The sequence below is a fragment of the Drosophila albomicans genome, chromosome 3, assembly GCF_009650485.2.
Source record: "Drosophila albomicans strain 15112-1751.03 chromosome 3, ASM965048v2, whole genome shotgun sequence".
Classification (NCBI taxonomy): domain Eukaryota; kingdom Metazoa; phylum Arthropoda; class Insecta; order Diptera; family Drosophilidae; genus Drosophila; species Drosophila albomicans.
In genome coordinates, this window is record NC_047629.2 from 34,679,911 (window position 1) to 34,695,380 (window position 15,470).

General features: G+C 36.8%; 1 protein-coding gene across 3 annotated transcripts in view; it reads left to right on the plus strand.

Annotated features, from left to right (window-relative positions):
* LOC117567606 (uncharacterized) overlaps positions 1-15,470 on the plus strand; it is a 40,339-nt gene that overhangs the window by 5,303 nt on the left and 19,566 nt on the right. The window contains exons 1-2 of one of the 3 annotated variants that reach the window (XM_034247693.2): positions 12,213-12,597; positions 14,550-15,439. The exons of 1 other annotated variant lie outside the window; for it this stretch is intronic. In XM_034247693.2, the coding sequence (XP_034103584.1) occupies positions 14,869-15,439 (571 nt within the window). In that variant the 5' untranslated portion in view covers positions 12,213-12,597; positions 14,550-14,868. Of the gene's footprint in view, positions 1-12,212; positions 12,598-14,240; positions 15,440-15,470 lie in introns of those variants that run through there. One more of the 3 variants, XM_052003629.1, reaches the window with a different exon arrangement.

Genomic DNA, 15,470 nt, shown 5'->3' on the forward strand with positions numbered 1-15,470 from the left:
GTTTTCCTCAATTTGCAACTATAATCCTCTTACTCAAATTTGATTTCAAGTACAGATAACTTTGGCTACAAGTCAAAGGAATATTTGATTAAAGAGCAAGTTTTAAATTTGAATTTGCTAATCCCAACACTATGCTGTCAGCTTCAATTTATTTTGCAATTTCTGATACTCAAACAACATTGATTTCAATGTTGAAACATTTGATTAGGTTTATTTGCTTCATTTTCGGTTCACTCTAATCGCTCCCTCTCTGGATTTTCTGCTTCGAACTGTGAGCTTGAGCTTGAGCTTCAACATTTCGTCTAATTTGTATTTATTGTACAACATTTTTTGTCAAATTGTGCATAAAATTTGCATTTTTTATTAACGCTGTCCACTCTGTCACCGAGCAACGGAGAAGCCAAAGCAACACCGAGACAACGAGGAGTCAATAAAGAGAAAGAAAAGCGAGAAACGAGAAATGAGAAAAGTAGATGTCGACAGACAATTTCACACGTTCGCTGGCTGATTGTGGGTAAATTTTATTGATTGTTCGCCGAGCAGAGACAACTAAGAGACTGAGTACTCATAGTCATTCATAGTTATTCGCTCGTATTCGTATTGAGGTCAATTGGTTTTCCAGGTCTCGCTTAAAGTCTGGCCAGAGTTCGGGAGTATTTGAAGTTGACATTATGCAATTTGATTAAGTTGTATTTAATTGCTTTCGCTGTGTGCAGATAAATAAATGCAAATTGCTTTGGTTTCGTTTTGTAGTGTCATTTATGATAATTAATTATATTAAATGCATGTATTGATGGTTTTTGTTATTATATGTATATGTATGTATGTGTATGTATATCGCTGGACTGAATTGTGTCATTTAAAATGCACCACGAATAAATTCTGACCGACATATCGCATTTTAAACAGTTAGTGCAATGCCTCGTTTTGTACGATTTTAATTATTTGCAGTCATGCAATAATATTAAATAACATTTGATAGCTGGCGGGTGCCAAATTTCACAATGATATATTCAAATTTGACGAACGAATACCTTGATTACTTGATAAAGTAATTAGTCTTTACGAGTTCAGCTCTAAATATTTTACATTAATATCTATGATTGCCTTAAACAATAAAGTAATAACTTTTCGTTTTTATAACCCTTTAAATTTTATATTCTAGCTTAAATTAGAATAATAGAAATTTTACTATTTTCGAGCTATTAAATAATTAAATCCTAGCACGCACTTCATCAACTAAAATACTTTTAATAATACCATAAGCCATTGCTATTATGACGCTAGAGCAATTTAACTTTTTATTTCACAAAAGTTTGAGTAATAGTATACAATTAAATAGGGAAGCCTTGCCACAAGTATGTGAACTTTTAGCAGCACAATATATTCAATACGTATTAAACTACAGCGCACTTAACATTTTGATAAGTTCGAGAGAGTTTATAATGCGTATCAGCTGCTGAGTTTCACTCTGTGAAGTGCACTCACTCACTCATCCACTCACTATACTCACTTATTAAAGAGCTTTCTTTCCCCCATCTGGCTGCTGTCGACTGCCGCCCACATTTGGCACGCCCACTTGGCTGGCTTTCAACGTAAATTACCATAATTCGCGCTTTCAAAAGGCGCACACTTAACCTTTAATTAAGATACTCGAGAACTTTTCAATATTCCGCTTCACAGTGGGGCCATGGCGCCGCGATGGCGCACACTTTCCTTTCCTTCCCCAAACACAAACACAGACACAGACACACACATGCACACTCTGACACTCGCACTCACACTCTCACATGTCAAGGCATTGCAGTTTGCCATAACGAAATTAACGCCACGCTACGCCAGCAGCGCTGCAAAGTATGCAACATAAATTTTTGCGCCGCGCCAATAAAAATAATTGAAGCAAAATGCGCCACACACACAAACACACACATCAGTTGTGGAGTTCGGAGTGTGGTGAATTGGTGGGGAGTATGTAGCTCGCTGCGTATGTGTGTGGAGCGAGGTGGCAAACTGGGTTGGAGTTGGGCGGCAATTGCGGTAGTTCAACTCCAATGAGACTGCAATAAGACTCCGATGGCAATTTTACTTTTATTGCGCGTCGCTTGACGTTGACTTTTAAGTGTCTGACGCTTTGTTGTGGGCGCCACATCTTGTTGTCCCGTTCTCCCTTTTGTTATTGCTGTGCATTATTGTTGTCTTGTTGATGGTGTTGTTGTTGTCAGTTGTTGTCATGCCCATGCCCATTCATCGTCAACGCTCGCTTGCGCTTGTTTTCATTTCCGCTGCGCTTATCACATTATTGCAAGCTCATTGCCGGCATCTCTTTTGATTCCTTTCGGGGGCTCGCACTATCAGTCAACTTGCCTTTGCCTTTGCTTTTGCTCTTGCTTTTCCTTTTTGACGTCACGGCAGTGCAGCTGTAATGCAATCGCAGAATGTTCTCTAGCTTGTCATATCATTCACAAGGGTTGCCCAGCAACAATGCAGACGAGAAAAATGAAATGACAACTTATCTTAGGGGTTTCTTATTAGCTAAAGCAAAGAAAGATGATTCAAGAACGTTCGTTTTATATTAAATTTTAGCTGAACTTGCAAGACTACTTCTTACTTTGAAGAGGATGAAATTAATTTTTAAGAATAAATAAAGATCTTTAATTTTACAACCCAATTCACCCAATTTTTTGCTCTCAGTAGTATTTCATAACATCAATAATATCAAGTATTATATATATTTGCTATTACTTAAACTTAACTTTAACCCAAAATTGTTTTATGACATTCCCATATCTTTATCAAGAAAAAGTTTTTAAACCTTCACTCCAACCTTCCCTAAACAACTGTGAAATACAATTATGATCAAACAAATAATCAAAATTAACAATGATAATAAAATTCCCAATATCTCCACAATTTACACGCCTTGCTGCGTTCTTTAAATTATAAATAGACCTATATCGATTCAGTTCTGTTGTGTCTCAAACCCCTTAATGTCCTTGGCGCTGAGCCCAAGTCGAGGAGCAAAGTAAATAAATTTGATAATCGATTTCTCAGCTCAATGATTGTTCAACTTTTCAGAAGTCAATTTGAATGTAGGAAAAAGTGTCCCTAAGAGTTTGTCAAACTGGCAGCTTAGCGAGTACCGAACAGAGCGCACATTTTGCATAGAACATTAATAAATAATTTGGGCTTTTTTGGTGTGAATGATTTTCATATAAATCCCCGTCCAAGCAGCTGCCTCACAATCCCTTGTTCCCTCTTTCTCTCTCTCTCTCTCTCTGGATGTGAATGTGTCCTGTGTGTAACGTTTGTCTACTTTGCAGCTCATGTAATATTCATGATTATTTGAAATTTGCGCTTCGTTATCCTTTATCCTTTTTATGTGCAGCACACAGACACAGACACAGTCACAGACAGCGACAAGACACACGACAATCATATGTTAACGCGTCTGTTCGTCTTCTGTGTTTGCACAGATACTGTACAAGAATACACACAGGACAAACACTCGCACAGCATGCAGACTGGGGATGTGTCTCCTTCCCTCTTTCCCTCTGTGTGTGTGTGTGTGGTGTCCTTGCATATCATCAGCCTTTAGTCGCCAGCTAACGTAATCGGTTTTCACTGGCTGCGAGCTAGCGGGAGAACGAGAGAGCTCGACGCCTGGGGAATTCCAACAGCGGCATTGATAGCTCAACGCAACCCAGAGCTTCAGAGTCCATCAATATGCCACCCTGTCAGCTCCTTTGCATCCTTCCCCCTTCTCCCTTCTCCCCTCTCCCATTGTTGCTCTCCCTATACCCTCAACAAACTGTTGCGTTTCTCTCCTTCTCGCTCCCTCAACATTCTCCTGGTTGCGTTTTTATTTGTCACACGTTTGACGACGCCATATTGTCACACACACACACACACACTCATACATCTCCCTTTCTATGTGTGTGTACTTCCGTTTCAGCGCCTTATCAGCTGTCGCTGTCTCCCTTGGCGCGCTTTTTGTGCAAGTTTATGCAACGCAACGCGAAACGAGCAACATTCAACGCTGCTGCAACATGCCACTTCCAACGGTGGCAAAGTCAACCGCTTTTGTTAGGACTTAGGAGGGCGTCACTGTCACTGGTGTGAAAGAGGGTGTGGCACGCTGTCTGCTCGCATTGCGATAAAATTGTGTGTGAGTGCAACGCAAGCGATTGCTACGGCTTCTTCTCCGCAAGTTTTGTTGACAAACTGAAAAACAATTATGATTGATTGTTCAACAGCGACTAAAGATTGCCGCCACGCCACACACCGGACAAGTGGCAGGTAGCAGGTGGCAGATGGCAGGTGGCATGTGGCAAGGTGAACTGCCAGCAAAACTTGTCTGCAACTTGATTCAAGTTGTCTGCATAGATCGAAAATTAAGATACACCCACGCTATCAGTCTGAAGCCAACAATATTCAGTCGGTAGTTGGTTGAATGAAACTATGTAGTTCGTTGAGCCGGAAAACAGAAATTTAAAGCAACGGAACTAGTATTTAATAATCAATATTAAATATTATTGAATTCTACAATAATATATGTGTAACGTAGTTGAATTCAATCAATATATGTATTCATGAATGAAGCTTAATTAAATTAACAACTCTTTCAATATTTCACGAAATAAAAAATGTATAAACTGCATTTTTAAATTGCTCTCGGTATATTTGTGTCACTTTATTGAATTAGGAAAAAGGAAAACTATTTAATACAAATAGTTGCTACATTCTTGATATAACTTATTTAAATAGTAAAACTATGCAAATAGTTGCAATTCTCCTGAAATTTGCAATTAAATTAGAAAGTTATAAGCACCTTAGATGCTTCTTAAAAAATAAGAACAGTATTTTATTTACAACATTTTAAAAACTTAAAATATTTGAAGATTGAATATTCTGATAACTTAAAAATGTTAAGCTAATTAGGTTAGAGATGTATTGAGATAAAATTGATAATTTAAAACCGAAATTGCTAAGGAATGAGGATTTATAGAAAAGATTGCTAGATTTACAGCTGTTATTAGATTCGTCTGCAGGATCTCTGCAAGGATTATTATTTTCATCATTCTATCTTAATAAGCATAGATTGCCAAGACGGAACTACGAACATATGGTGTATTGTATCAATCAAACATCGCTGAATGCAATTCAATGTCGAATCCTTTTGTCTAAGGCGACACGCAAACTCCTTTCGGGGCCCAAGAGATATTAGCAATGCTACAATCTTATCAAGCGCAACATGCCGCATCTCACGGCATATCCTGCCCAAGGAACACATGCTCAATCGGTTCAAAAAAAGGCAACAACAGAGAATAAAAAAGGGGGTATGAGAATAGAAAAGGATACAAGAAAATGCCGTCAGTTGTTGCCGCTGCCGGAGATAGCTGTTTAAGCCAATTTGTAAACCATCAAATCGCGTTAAATGCGCTTTTCCGGTCGCAGCCGATGCCGATGTCGATGTGGATGTGGATGGGTAAAGAGCCCCTCGGTATCTGCTTGAAAAATCTCTCATTGTTATTGTTTTCTTTGCTAAACGGAAACGGTTAGGCACCCCTCGCAAAAGGCACTCACGGCACAGCACAGCTCGGAACTGAGACTGCGACTGTGCGTCTGTTGTGTTATTTTGTGGTGTCTGCCATTGCGCCTCAGACTCCAGACAACAACAGGTACACACAAGGATACAGCAAGGATCTGAAGAGACTGAGAGAGGTAGCTAGAGACTCGCACAATCGTTTGCGCTTCTTTTTCATCTATTGCTCGGGTTATTCATATATTGATTTGTTTGCCTTTTGGCTATATTCACTCTTGTATGGCACTTTGTGCTCTGTGTGAGAACAGGAAATTGAAAAGGGGGCCGCACGAAGGGGCAACAACTTCAATAGCGAGAAGTTATGCAAAAGGGAAATGCTATTCAATTATCGATCCCACATTCCATATCCCATAGAGCGGATTGTCACCAAGCAACTTTAAAGGCTCATTCACTGACGCTGACCTCATTGCCACCACTCGCCGTCAACTTCCGTTGCGGTGCATTCAGCCAGAACCGTGACTGAGGCGGAGACCAGAACAACCGAATGACTGAATGACCGAATGACAAAGGTGCAAAACCCCTGCCCTCTCTCTCTCTCTCTGTGCTTCCTCCTCTCGATGCCACGCTCATTAAATGCCTGAAAAATGAGCGAGTAATTTACGAGCTGTTTGTCAACAATGTCCACAATAGTGCCCAGAAATCTACTTTTGTATTTTCATTATTGTTAATATTGTATTCAAAAACAAGGAACCCATGCTTAAAACTAGAAATCGACACGGGAACGGAAACTAAAACTGATGCGTAATGAGGCGTTTGATCATTTCCGCTTTGCATCAAATTGAAATTTACATGTGCAGCAGGATTTTAACATACAAATCGTATTACTGTCAATGCAACTGACAGCAGCCCATATATTCGACTTTATAAGACAATAGCTTCGCTGAATGTTTTTCTTTAGGAAGTGACCCTTTAGTAAGGAAATGGTAGTATATTATCACTATCAATTTAGAGATAATATGATAAAAGGAAGGTCAATTGCTTTTGTTTACTGTTCTTCTACCTTTTTTGACTATTTTTCTTACTTCTTCTCAACGTTTTTTATACTTATAAATTCTATTCTATCCCATCTTCTGTGCGTCTTATTAAGAGTTTTCCTAAGGAAGTGCTTCGACACATTAGGATTAAAATAATAATAACAATATCCTAAGTGTGAAATCCTTAGAACTGATTTTTTATTTTTAAGGAACAATTCTTTTCTTTCCTTCTATATTTCCTAAGTTTACCGATAAATTTTCTTTACTTTTCTGAGTATATGAGTTAATATAGAAATTTGGGAGAAGTAACCGGTATCATATTTTAATTTCACTTTTCTTAATAAATCAAAAAATAATTCCTTCATTTCACTAAGTTTATAAATTATAACAACACAAAGGTAAACATTTTTATAATCTACAATCAATCAATAGTTTTATAATTCAATAAATTAAATATTTTTAATTCCAATAGTAAATTTCTTTATGATAAGTATTTTCTCGTCTCGTATTTCAAACGACTAAAGTCTAAATAGTTTCCGCCTATTTTCACTCTTAGTAACGCCTCCGACGATCAAAAGTCCACAGAACTGGCTTATTCATTTACTAAATAAGCTTGGGCATTTGGTAAATAAAATAAAAATGCTTCGCACTATAAAACCGACTAGGAAATACCTTTAAAATAATAATTTATGGCAAGTGCTGTCAACGCAATAGGCAAATTTGTTTAGTTGAAGAAAGCCAACTCAATTTGCTCTTGGGAAAAACTCACACCTGACCTTGCTGATAAGTTTTATGCCTCACCAGACCAGAAAGAACTATAAATAGATGGGCTGTAAAACAGGAGAGAGCAGGTGTGTATATGACTAAAGTGCAAACAAAGATGACGTACTGTAAAGAGTATTCAACTATGACTCGCTGTAAACATCAAGTCAAGATCTATCCAAAGGGTTAATAACACAACATGCTAATCAGCATGACTCGCCGACAGACGAATTCCGAACAAAGTGCAAAGAGAATTCCACAGATTGGCAAATTACACAATGAAACGCATAGTTAACTGATGGATTTACGATCGCATATTCCGGTGGCATTAAGTCATTAACGGCTTTATCATCGTTATCAAGCAGCTATATTATAACCAGACCTGTTGGCGCTTGACTCACTTACTTACTTCAGCATCATATGATATGTGAGCTATGAGCTTAGGTCCCATGATTAAATTAAATTAAGTACAGTTTAGCGGGTAATTCACGCATGCGCAACCAGTTTAGACACCAGTTGAATGCTCGTTGCCTGGCACCGATCAACAAAAAACGAAGCTGCCAACAAAAACGGTGGCTAATAATGACTTGCACAACTGTTTTGATGATTGTTGTTATTATTATTATTAGCGTTTCTGTTGCTGCTCTGAAGTAGCACTGTGGTGAGTTTGTGCTCCTATTCGATCTAGTCTGAGAAAGAACCAATCAACTCCTTAAGGGTGCGAAAACTAGCACACCAAGAGAATATCATAGCCAAGACATAAACCTTACCTGTGCTGCAAGTTGTGAACTGTGTTGTGGTGGATGATCTTTCGATTCTGGACATCAACCCAGAAAAGTGTCCTGCTAATAATGCTGACTTTTAATAACCTAGACATACACCTCACCGAGTTTACAAGCGTCTAATTAAATTGCTAATGTATGAAAGCAAAGTTATTGCACTTATTGTTTTACCCCACCCAATAATTACATGGCGTGGCCGTAAACAGAAAACCAGTTGAAACCAAAATCTGTTGATAGTTTCAGCAATTTATCAGCTTGGTTTAAATGCTTATTTCTCACATATTTCATCTCGTATTTGCACAATTGCAAAAGTCAAATAATAGTAAACAAAGTGCAATCAATGGCATCGCCTAAGGGTAATAAATAACACATACTTATACTCATATTACGAGTGCTACTTAACACATATTTATAATTCTGGTCTGCCTCATTTGATATACGCGTTGATGACAATCGGGTATTCGAGTTGTCAAGATAATAAACGACACTCCAGATAAGCATCCGGTGCCATAGAATGCAGCCGCCCCACTCATAAATCATGAGAATTTCGCACAGAATCAGTTTCAGTTTCAGTTCAGTTCTTATCAGCAGCACTCAAGACTTGGTTAAAAACCCACCTATCACAAACAGTCAACAATAATTTTTGATAGATGCACACAGCTCACCCACACACACACACACTCGCAGATAAACAAATTATAACAAAATTTATGAGGCATATTATCAGTTCTATTTAAATCGAGAGCATCTGCCATATCTGCAGGGTATGCATCGTTCGTGTGTGTGTTTGAATTAAATTACCCGCAATTTAACATGATTTACTAAAATACGATAGATGCGCGCTTATTGTTTAATTTGCTTTTTATTTCCGTTTAACGCGTTAGTATTATGTCCCATTAAATGTAATTTATTAATTAGCCATGGATATGCACTCCATGTACGAGTACGAACTCGAGTACTTTTATTGTTTGAATCGAGGCTAATTTACATGCACTCTTAATACAATAGATGCATATACAATATGTGCCATTTAAATAGAGCTTAGGGCCAATCAATTGAGCTTAAATGAATGTTTAACGTGCAATAAATAGACTCGGCATTAATAATAAACACTTTATTGTATTTATTGTTATGCATAAAAATGTTGCACTCGAAAAAAATGCCCTTACTTATGGCCTTGAACTCTTCTGAATGTAGTTCACCAAATCAATTAACTAAAGTGGGAATTTCATTGTGAAAGGTTGATAAACATATAAAAGACGCAATAGGGAAAACATTAAATAGAAAGTAGAGTTAGGATTGTTTCTATTATTTTATCAATTCAAAACACATTTTTGTACTAATTGTTTAAGAATTTAAATAGTAATTCTAAGTCTCTTAAAACAACTGTTTTCGGCTAGCAAATTCAAATCCAAATTGGTCAGCAAATTCCGTGCCAAAATAAACACTTCAGAATCGAGGTGTTTTTCCGGATGCCTGATTAAGTGAGCACCTAATGAAAGCTGACAAAACTTTTTGGGAAAATTCGAAATTTCAATATCGCAGCAATGCCAGTTGAGGGTGTGTGCTAGAAGTAATTGATTACACATGTATTTATACCACGTGTAAACGATGTTCATTTTTTTAAGTACTGCAATCAATCCGAATCGCAGAGAGTCGAGTTCAGTTGCGTCGAGTCGAGCGGCGAGCTGATAACTCAAATCATGTATCACTAAGCTGTGTAGAATGTTAATTGGATTTGATGCCTGAACACACCCACAGAATGCAGAGTGCATAGCAGAAAGATACCCTGTAAAATTACTAACTGCAATCGGACAGCAACTGAATCGAGTCTTATCTCAATTTTCAGTTAATAATCCAATTGAAATACCCCCTCTGTTTAGTTTTACGGGGTATCATTTATACAAATATACGAATGGAGTCTATTGCGGCTTTATGCAATGATTACAATTACAACAAAAAATTTAAATAACTTGCAAAATATTGCGCAAACAATGCGAATACATAGAACGAATGCTGAATGCTGAATGTGCATTGAGCGTAATTACGAGTGCCGAGCATGAATGCTGCAACAGCAACTGCAACTGCAACGACGATTGTGATTGTAAGTTTTGATTATCATTTTGGCCACGCCTATGTGGGCATTATGCAATTGCATTAAAGCGATGCCACAATTGCCATGCAGCAATTTAACGCAGCTATGCAACCATGCCACACACCGCGCCCACTCTCACCTCAAACCTCGTGCCACACAAAACGCATTATCGATGTTGCAGCCGCAAATTGCACAAATCGAATTGAACGGAATTTTGGCAATAAATTTATACAAAATAATTAAATGCAAATTTTAATCAAGAGACATGCGAAAAGCCAAGACAACCATGAATTTATTAATGACTAAAATATACTCAGTAATATTCAATTATATATTATATTAAATATGAAATTTATAACATAAAATTTATAGTCTCAATTACCCACTTCAAATCACAAACTCACAGCTGTCATAGAGTATTATTAAAGCATTGTTTTATTCTTCATCAGTTGTTCAATAAGTTTGAAAACGCATTCAATTAATTGTAAATAATGTGCATAATTCACAAATGTTGCCTGCGAGCATTAGAACTGCATTTAAATAATTAAATATTTATTTACAATTAAAAATAAAACAACACTGTTGGGAAATTGAAACACTTGACGGATTTCATGGTAAATATTCTTTACTGATTTTAAATGATATTCTCAAGTCATTTTCAAATATTCGCTTAAACAAATACACAAAAAAAAAGAAGTAAACAACAACAACGCCTCGCTGCTATCGGCAAAATGCTCTGCAACTACATTTTGCGGTGTTTTGTTATTGTTGTACCCTACATAAGGGTGTATTCAATTTAATATGAATATATTTAAAATATATTAACTTATTTACTAGTTTTTTTTATAACTTAGGAAAAAATACTATATAAAGAAATTATATATATGACATTTATTTATTGTATTTAATTTGTATCTTTAAAATAAATTCTAGGGTATATAAACCAGCTAAAATTAATCAGACTTTCAGACTGAATATGTTAAAGCAATTCATGGGAATATTAACAATCGAAGTGTATCAATTAAAAAAATCTCATTTTAAACTTTTTGCAATAATATTTTGAATAATAAAATTAGTGATACTACTATACTATAGCGGCATAAAATTACAAATGAATAAATATATATCATGTGTTACTGCTTAACTAAGAATTTCACCAAAAAAAGGCTTACATTAATGGTTAACTAAATTTATATGAGTTATGAAATATTTACTACACAAATCTTTAATGATTTACAAAATTAGGTAAAAATACAAAAAATTCTGCTATTTTTAAATCTATGTATGTCTCTTTGATCAATATTTTCTATTTATAGCAAAATTAAACGAATCATATATGCCGAAAAGCCTATGATCATTAAAAAATGATATCTGATTTTTCATAGTAATTCTTGTGTACATCCCAAAGTCTTAAGAGCAATGATCAAAAAAAAAAAAAAAACAATGTAGAACATGAATTAAAGTATGTCATCCACTTGAAAGTAGGGAAAGTAGGGAAAGTAGGGTATTCACAGCACGTCACTCCCCGCATAACCGTTGATTCTTTGTTTTTGTTTCTAATTTATTTCCGATAGTGAAAACATTGACGTTGCGCCCGATTCGCAGTCGATGGGGGCCTCCGTTCGTCAGGCGCTGCGTTGTTTTAGTTGATTTCATTTTTTTTTTCATTTCATATTTTTTGCGGCGTCTTCACGTCAGCTACAGCTACAACTACACACACATACAGAGAAAAATACACGGATACAGTCAGCGACAAGAGCAGCTCTGTCGGCAGTCGCAGACAGAGTAGTCAGCAGTCAGCTGGGTTCGAGGTGCTTGTTTGCTCTGCTTGCTGTGTGCTGTCCCAGTCCCTGTGCCTGTCCAGCTACAGATATACAGATACACACAGATACACAAACACAGCAGCCAAAGCTGGCAGCGCAGTTGACGTCGCAGTCGCCGTTCACGCTGTCGTTGTCGCAGCAAGTTAACGTTAACATTAACATTAAGTTATCGCAGTTAACTTGGCTGTAATTGCGGCTCGCTACGAAACAGTTTTTTAATTGTTGTAAACAAGCGCGCGCGTTCGGTTTGACAAATTGCCAACACATAATAATAACAATAAATTCTAAATAAATAATATAAATTAAAAGTGCAACAAAAAAACAACCGAAATTTGCAAATCCGCCGCGAGTTGTTTCGAGTCGAAAAAAGAAAACACAAAATTCTACAAATTGTGTTGATAGAGGTCGTGGAATACTCATCGCGTCTCGTCGAATTCGATTGAAATCGTTTATGCAAATTAATTGTTGTTGCCGGCAAAACAATCGAAATGGCGCCAAAAATCTATTGAGCAGTCTACAACAATTTTATTTGTTATTAAATATTAAGAGTTTTCGAAATGTAAGCACATTCCCCACTAAACAGAATTTTTCACAATATAATAAATAATTATAACGATAAAAAAAAATCAGTTATAAATATTACATAAAGTGCAATCTCTTCCTGCTTTTCCATTTTGCGTGACTCGCTGTGTCTTTGCTCTGTTTTTCCTCTATTCACTTTGTGTTTTGTTTTTTGTTTTCGTTCATCATAAGAAAATGCCGTAAAAAAATGTTGTTTATGTGCTTTAATGATGCTGAGAATATACTCTTCAATTTAATTGAGAGCGACTGATTGAAATGACTGTTCATTCGGAATGAATTGTGCCTATAAAGTGATTGCTTAAGTTCATATATTTCTCGAATGTATTTTGATTGATCAAGCGAGCGTAATTTAAGAAATTGCACAGAATTTAATGAAAAGATAAACAAAGTTTTGAAGCGTTGAATATGAAGATATGTGAAGGATAAATTTTGTATATTTAACTGTATCAGAATATTTATAATTTGTATTGAACAGAAGTGTTAGGAATATTAATTTTATTTACGATCATTGATCAAATGACAAAATCGGTTTAAGTTTTAAGTTTTTTAAATAACAATTAAGATTATTACTTTGATATTGATATTTTTTAAGAAAATTAAATAGAAATAATTCTTATATATTTCTAAATACAGTATATAAAAGTATTATTTAATTTTCTGATACATATGTATATATGAATAGTAGATCACTCGACTTTATCTCCAATAGAATTGATATGAATTCATCAAAAACAAGCTACGACGCGCTCTAGTTTATAACATTATAAACTGTAGCATGTGTTTGTGGGGCCGCCAAGCATTATCTGGGGCCTGTCAATTTAGATGCCCCCCCTGAAAACTTTTCTGATACAGTTGCGAATGCTGAGCGTTGAAAACTTGAAATTTTCCACTTGATTTATTCATTAATTGCGCCCTTAATGACGTTATACAAATGCGAGTACTTCATCAAATTGTACACAGATAAAAATATATTGCAACTAAGTTTATTCATAACTTGGTGCCTACGGTAGTTGGAAGCAGTTTAATGAGCCGCATTATTTTACGAGCTACAATCACGTTTTAGTCTAAATACAATTGCATCTAATTGGTAGTTGAGTGGAGATTGCAATCCATAAAAGGTGATTACAGGTTCTGCTTAATTATCAGCATTAAGGGAAAACAGCTGAAAAGTTTTTGAGATTTCTTAATTAAAACAGAGTAGTTGATAATTTGGAGAATTTTAAAATAAAAGTGTTTAATGAATCATAATCTGCGCTTCGTTTTCAAGTTAATTTATGGCTTAACTTTATTCTCTTCATCTATGTTTTGGCATTTGAAGATCTCGCGTTGAAGCTTAAGTGCAACTGCACCCAAGACGACGCACGTGTGTCCTTTAGCGGGGGCTTCACATGTAGCTGGCAATTGGTAAATCAAACAGGAGAACTTTTTATGGCTGGCAAGTCGGAAACAGTAAATGAAACAGAGCAAAGCACAAGCACGACCCAAACAACAATTTTATAGAGTTGAGAAAATCAATAAAGCCAGAGCTAAAGCTACAGATATAGATACAGATACAGCTACATCTGCAGCTATCTCTATGGCTATATCTATAGCTTAGAGCGAGTCCAATACTTTATTTAGTAACGTTTATTGCTAAGATAAATCGCGCAAGGAGTTTAATAGCCACTATCAATATTTGTACAACGAATAAGCGACGTATAATGTATCTACCAGATACAGATACAGCTACAAATACAGATACATATACAACAACCGCCACAGCTTCAGCAGCAGTCGAAGTAATCGCAGTCACAGCCGCAGCCGCAGATGCGTATGGCGAATTAACACAAACGCGTTAATACAATTAGTTGAAAAGTGAAAAATCTCATGTATATAAAATGTACGAAACGAAACAGAAATAAATAAAAAGATTTTTTAACAAAAACGCAGAAGCAGCAGCCACAGCCACATCAGCAGCAACAACAACAACAAACTGTTAAAATAATAAATACAAAAAAAAAGAGAGTAAAAATAAAAAATACTATACACAACTCGGTCGCTGTCGACAAAAAGCGCCACAACAAATTTGCAACTTTACACTCGTCGGAGGTTTTCAGTCGCGAAATGAAGTCACAGCCACAAAGCTGAGCCACTGAACGCGTGTGCCATTGTCAACAGCCAACAGCCAACAACCATCCACACAGCAACACTGCAAACAACAAATCACATAACCGAATAACTAAATAACTAAATATCGAGAAGTTTGAACATGGTCGAGTTACTCAAAGCGCTCAATTTGACGGGCAATTTGCTGGCGGGCCTTGATGACAACAGCCTTGAGATTGCCGCCGCCGCTGCAGAGCCGTCGAGTAGTCTCAATGCCACCGCCATGAATCTGACCACCACAACAACAACGACAACCACACTGGGTAATGCCACCAGCAGTGCAGAGAAACTCCAATTGGATGGCTTTGATTTGCCAGGCAACTACTCAATTTTAATCAACAAACTCGAGCAACTTGCTCTCGGCCTGGATTCCGCCTTAGGGAACTTCACCATCGATCGCCAGGAGGTGGAGATCAATTTGAGTGGCGGGGCCACAGCCAACGATGTGGCCGATGTCGATGATCGGCTCTTTAGCGATGTCTTGCCCGCCGCTCGTAACCCAACGCCTCACATTGCGCACGGTTCGCGCATCTACACGGGCGAAGAGGAGGATTTTGCGCATGTGGTCAGCGATATTTGGATTGGGGTTATTCTCACGCTGCTCATTGTGTTTATCATCTTCTTCATATGCGCCTGCTTCCTGTATCACAAGTTTCAACAGTGGAAGAATTCATGTGAGTGCCACCATATGACAAGCGCCACTCG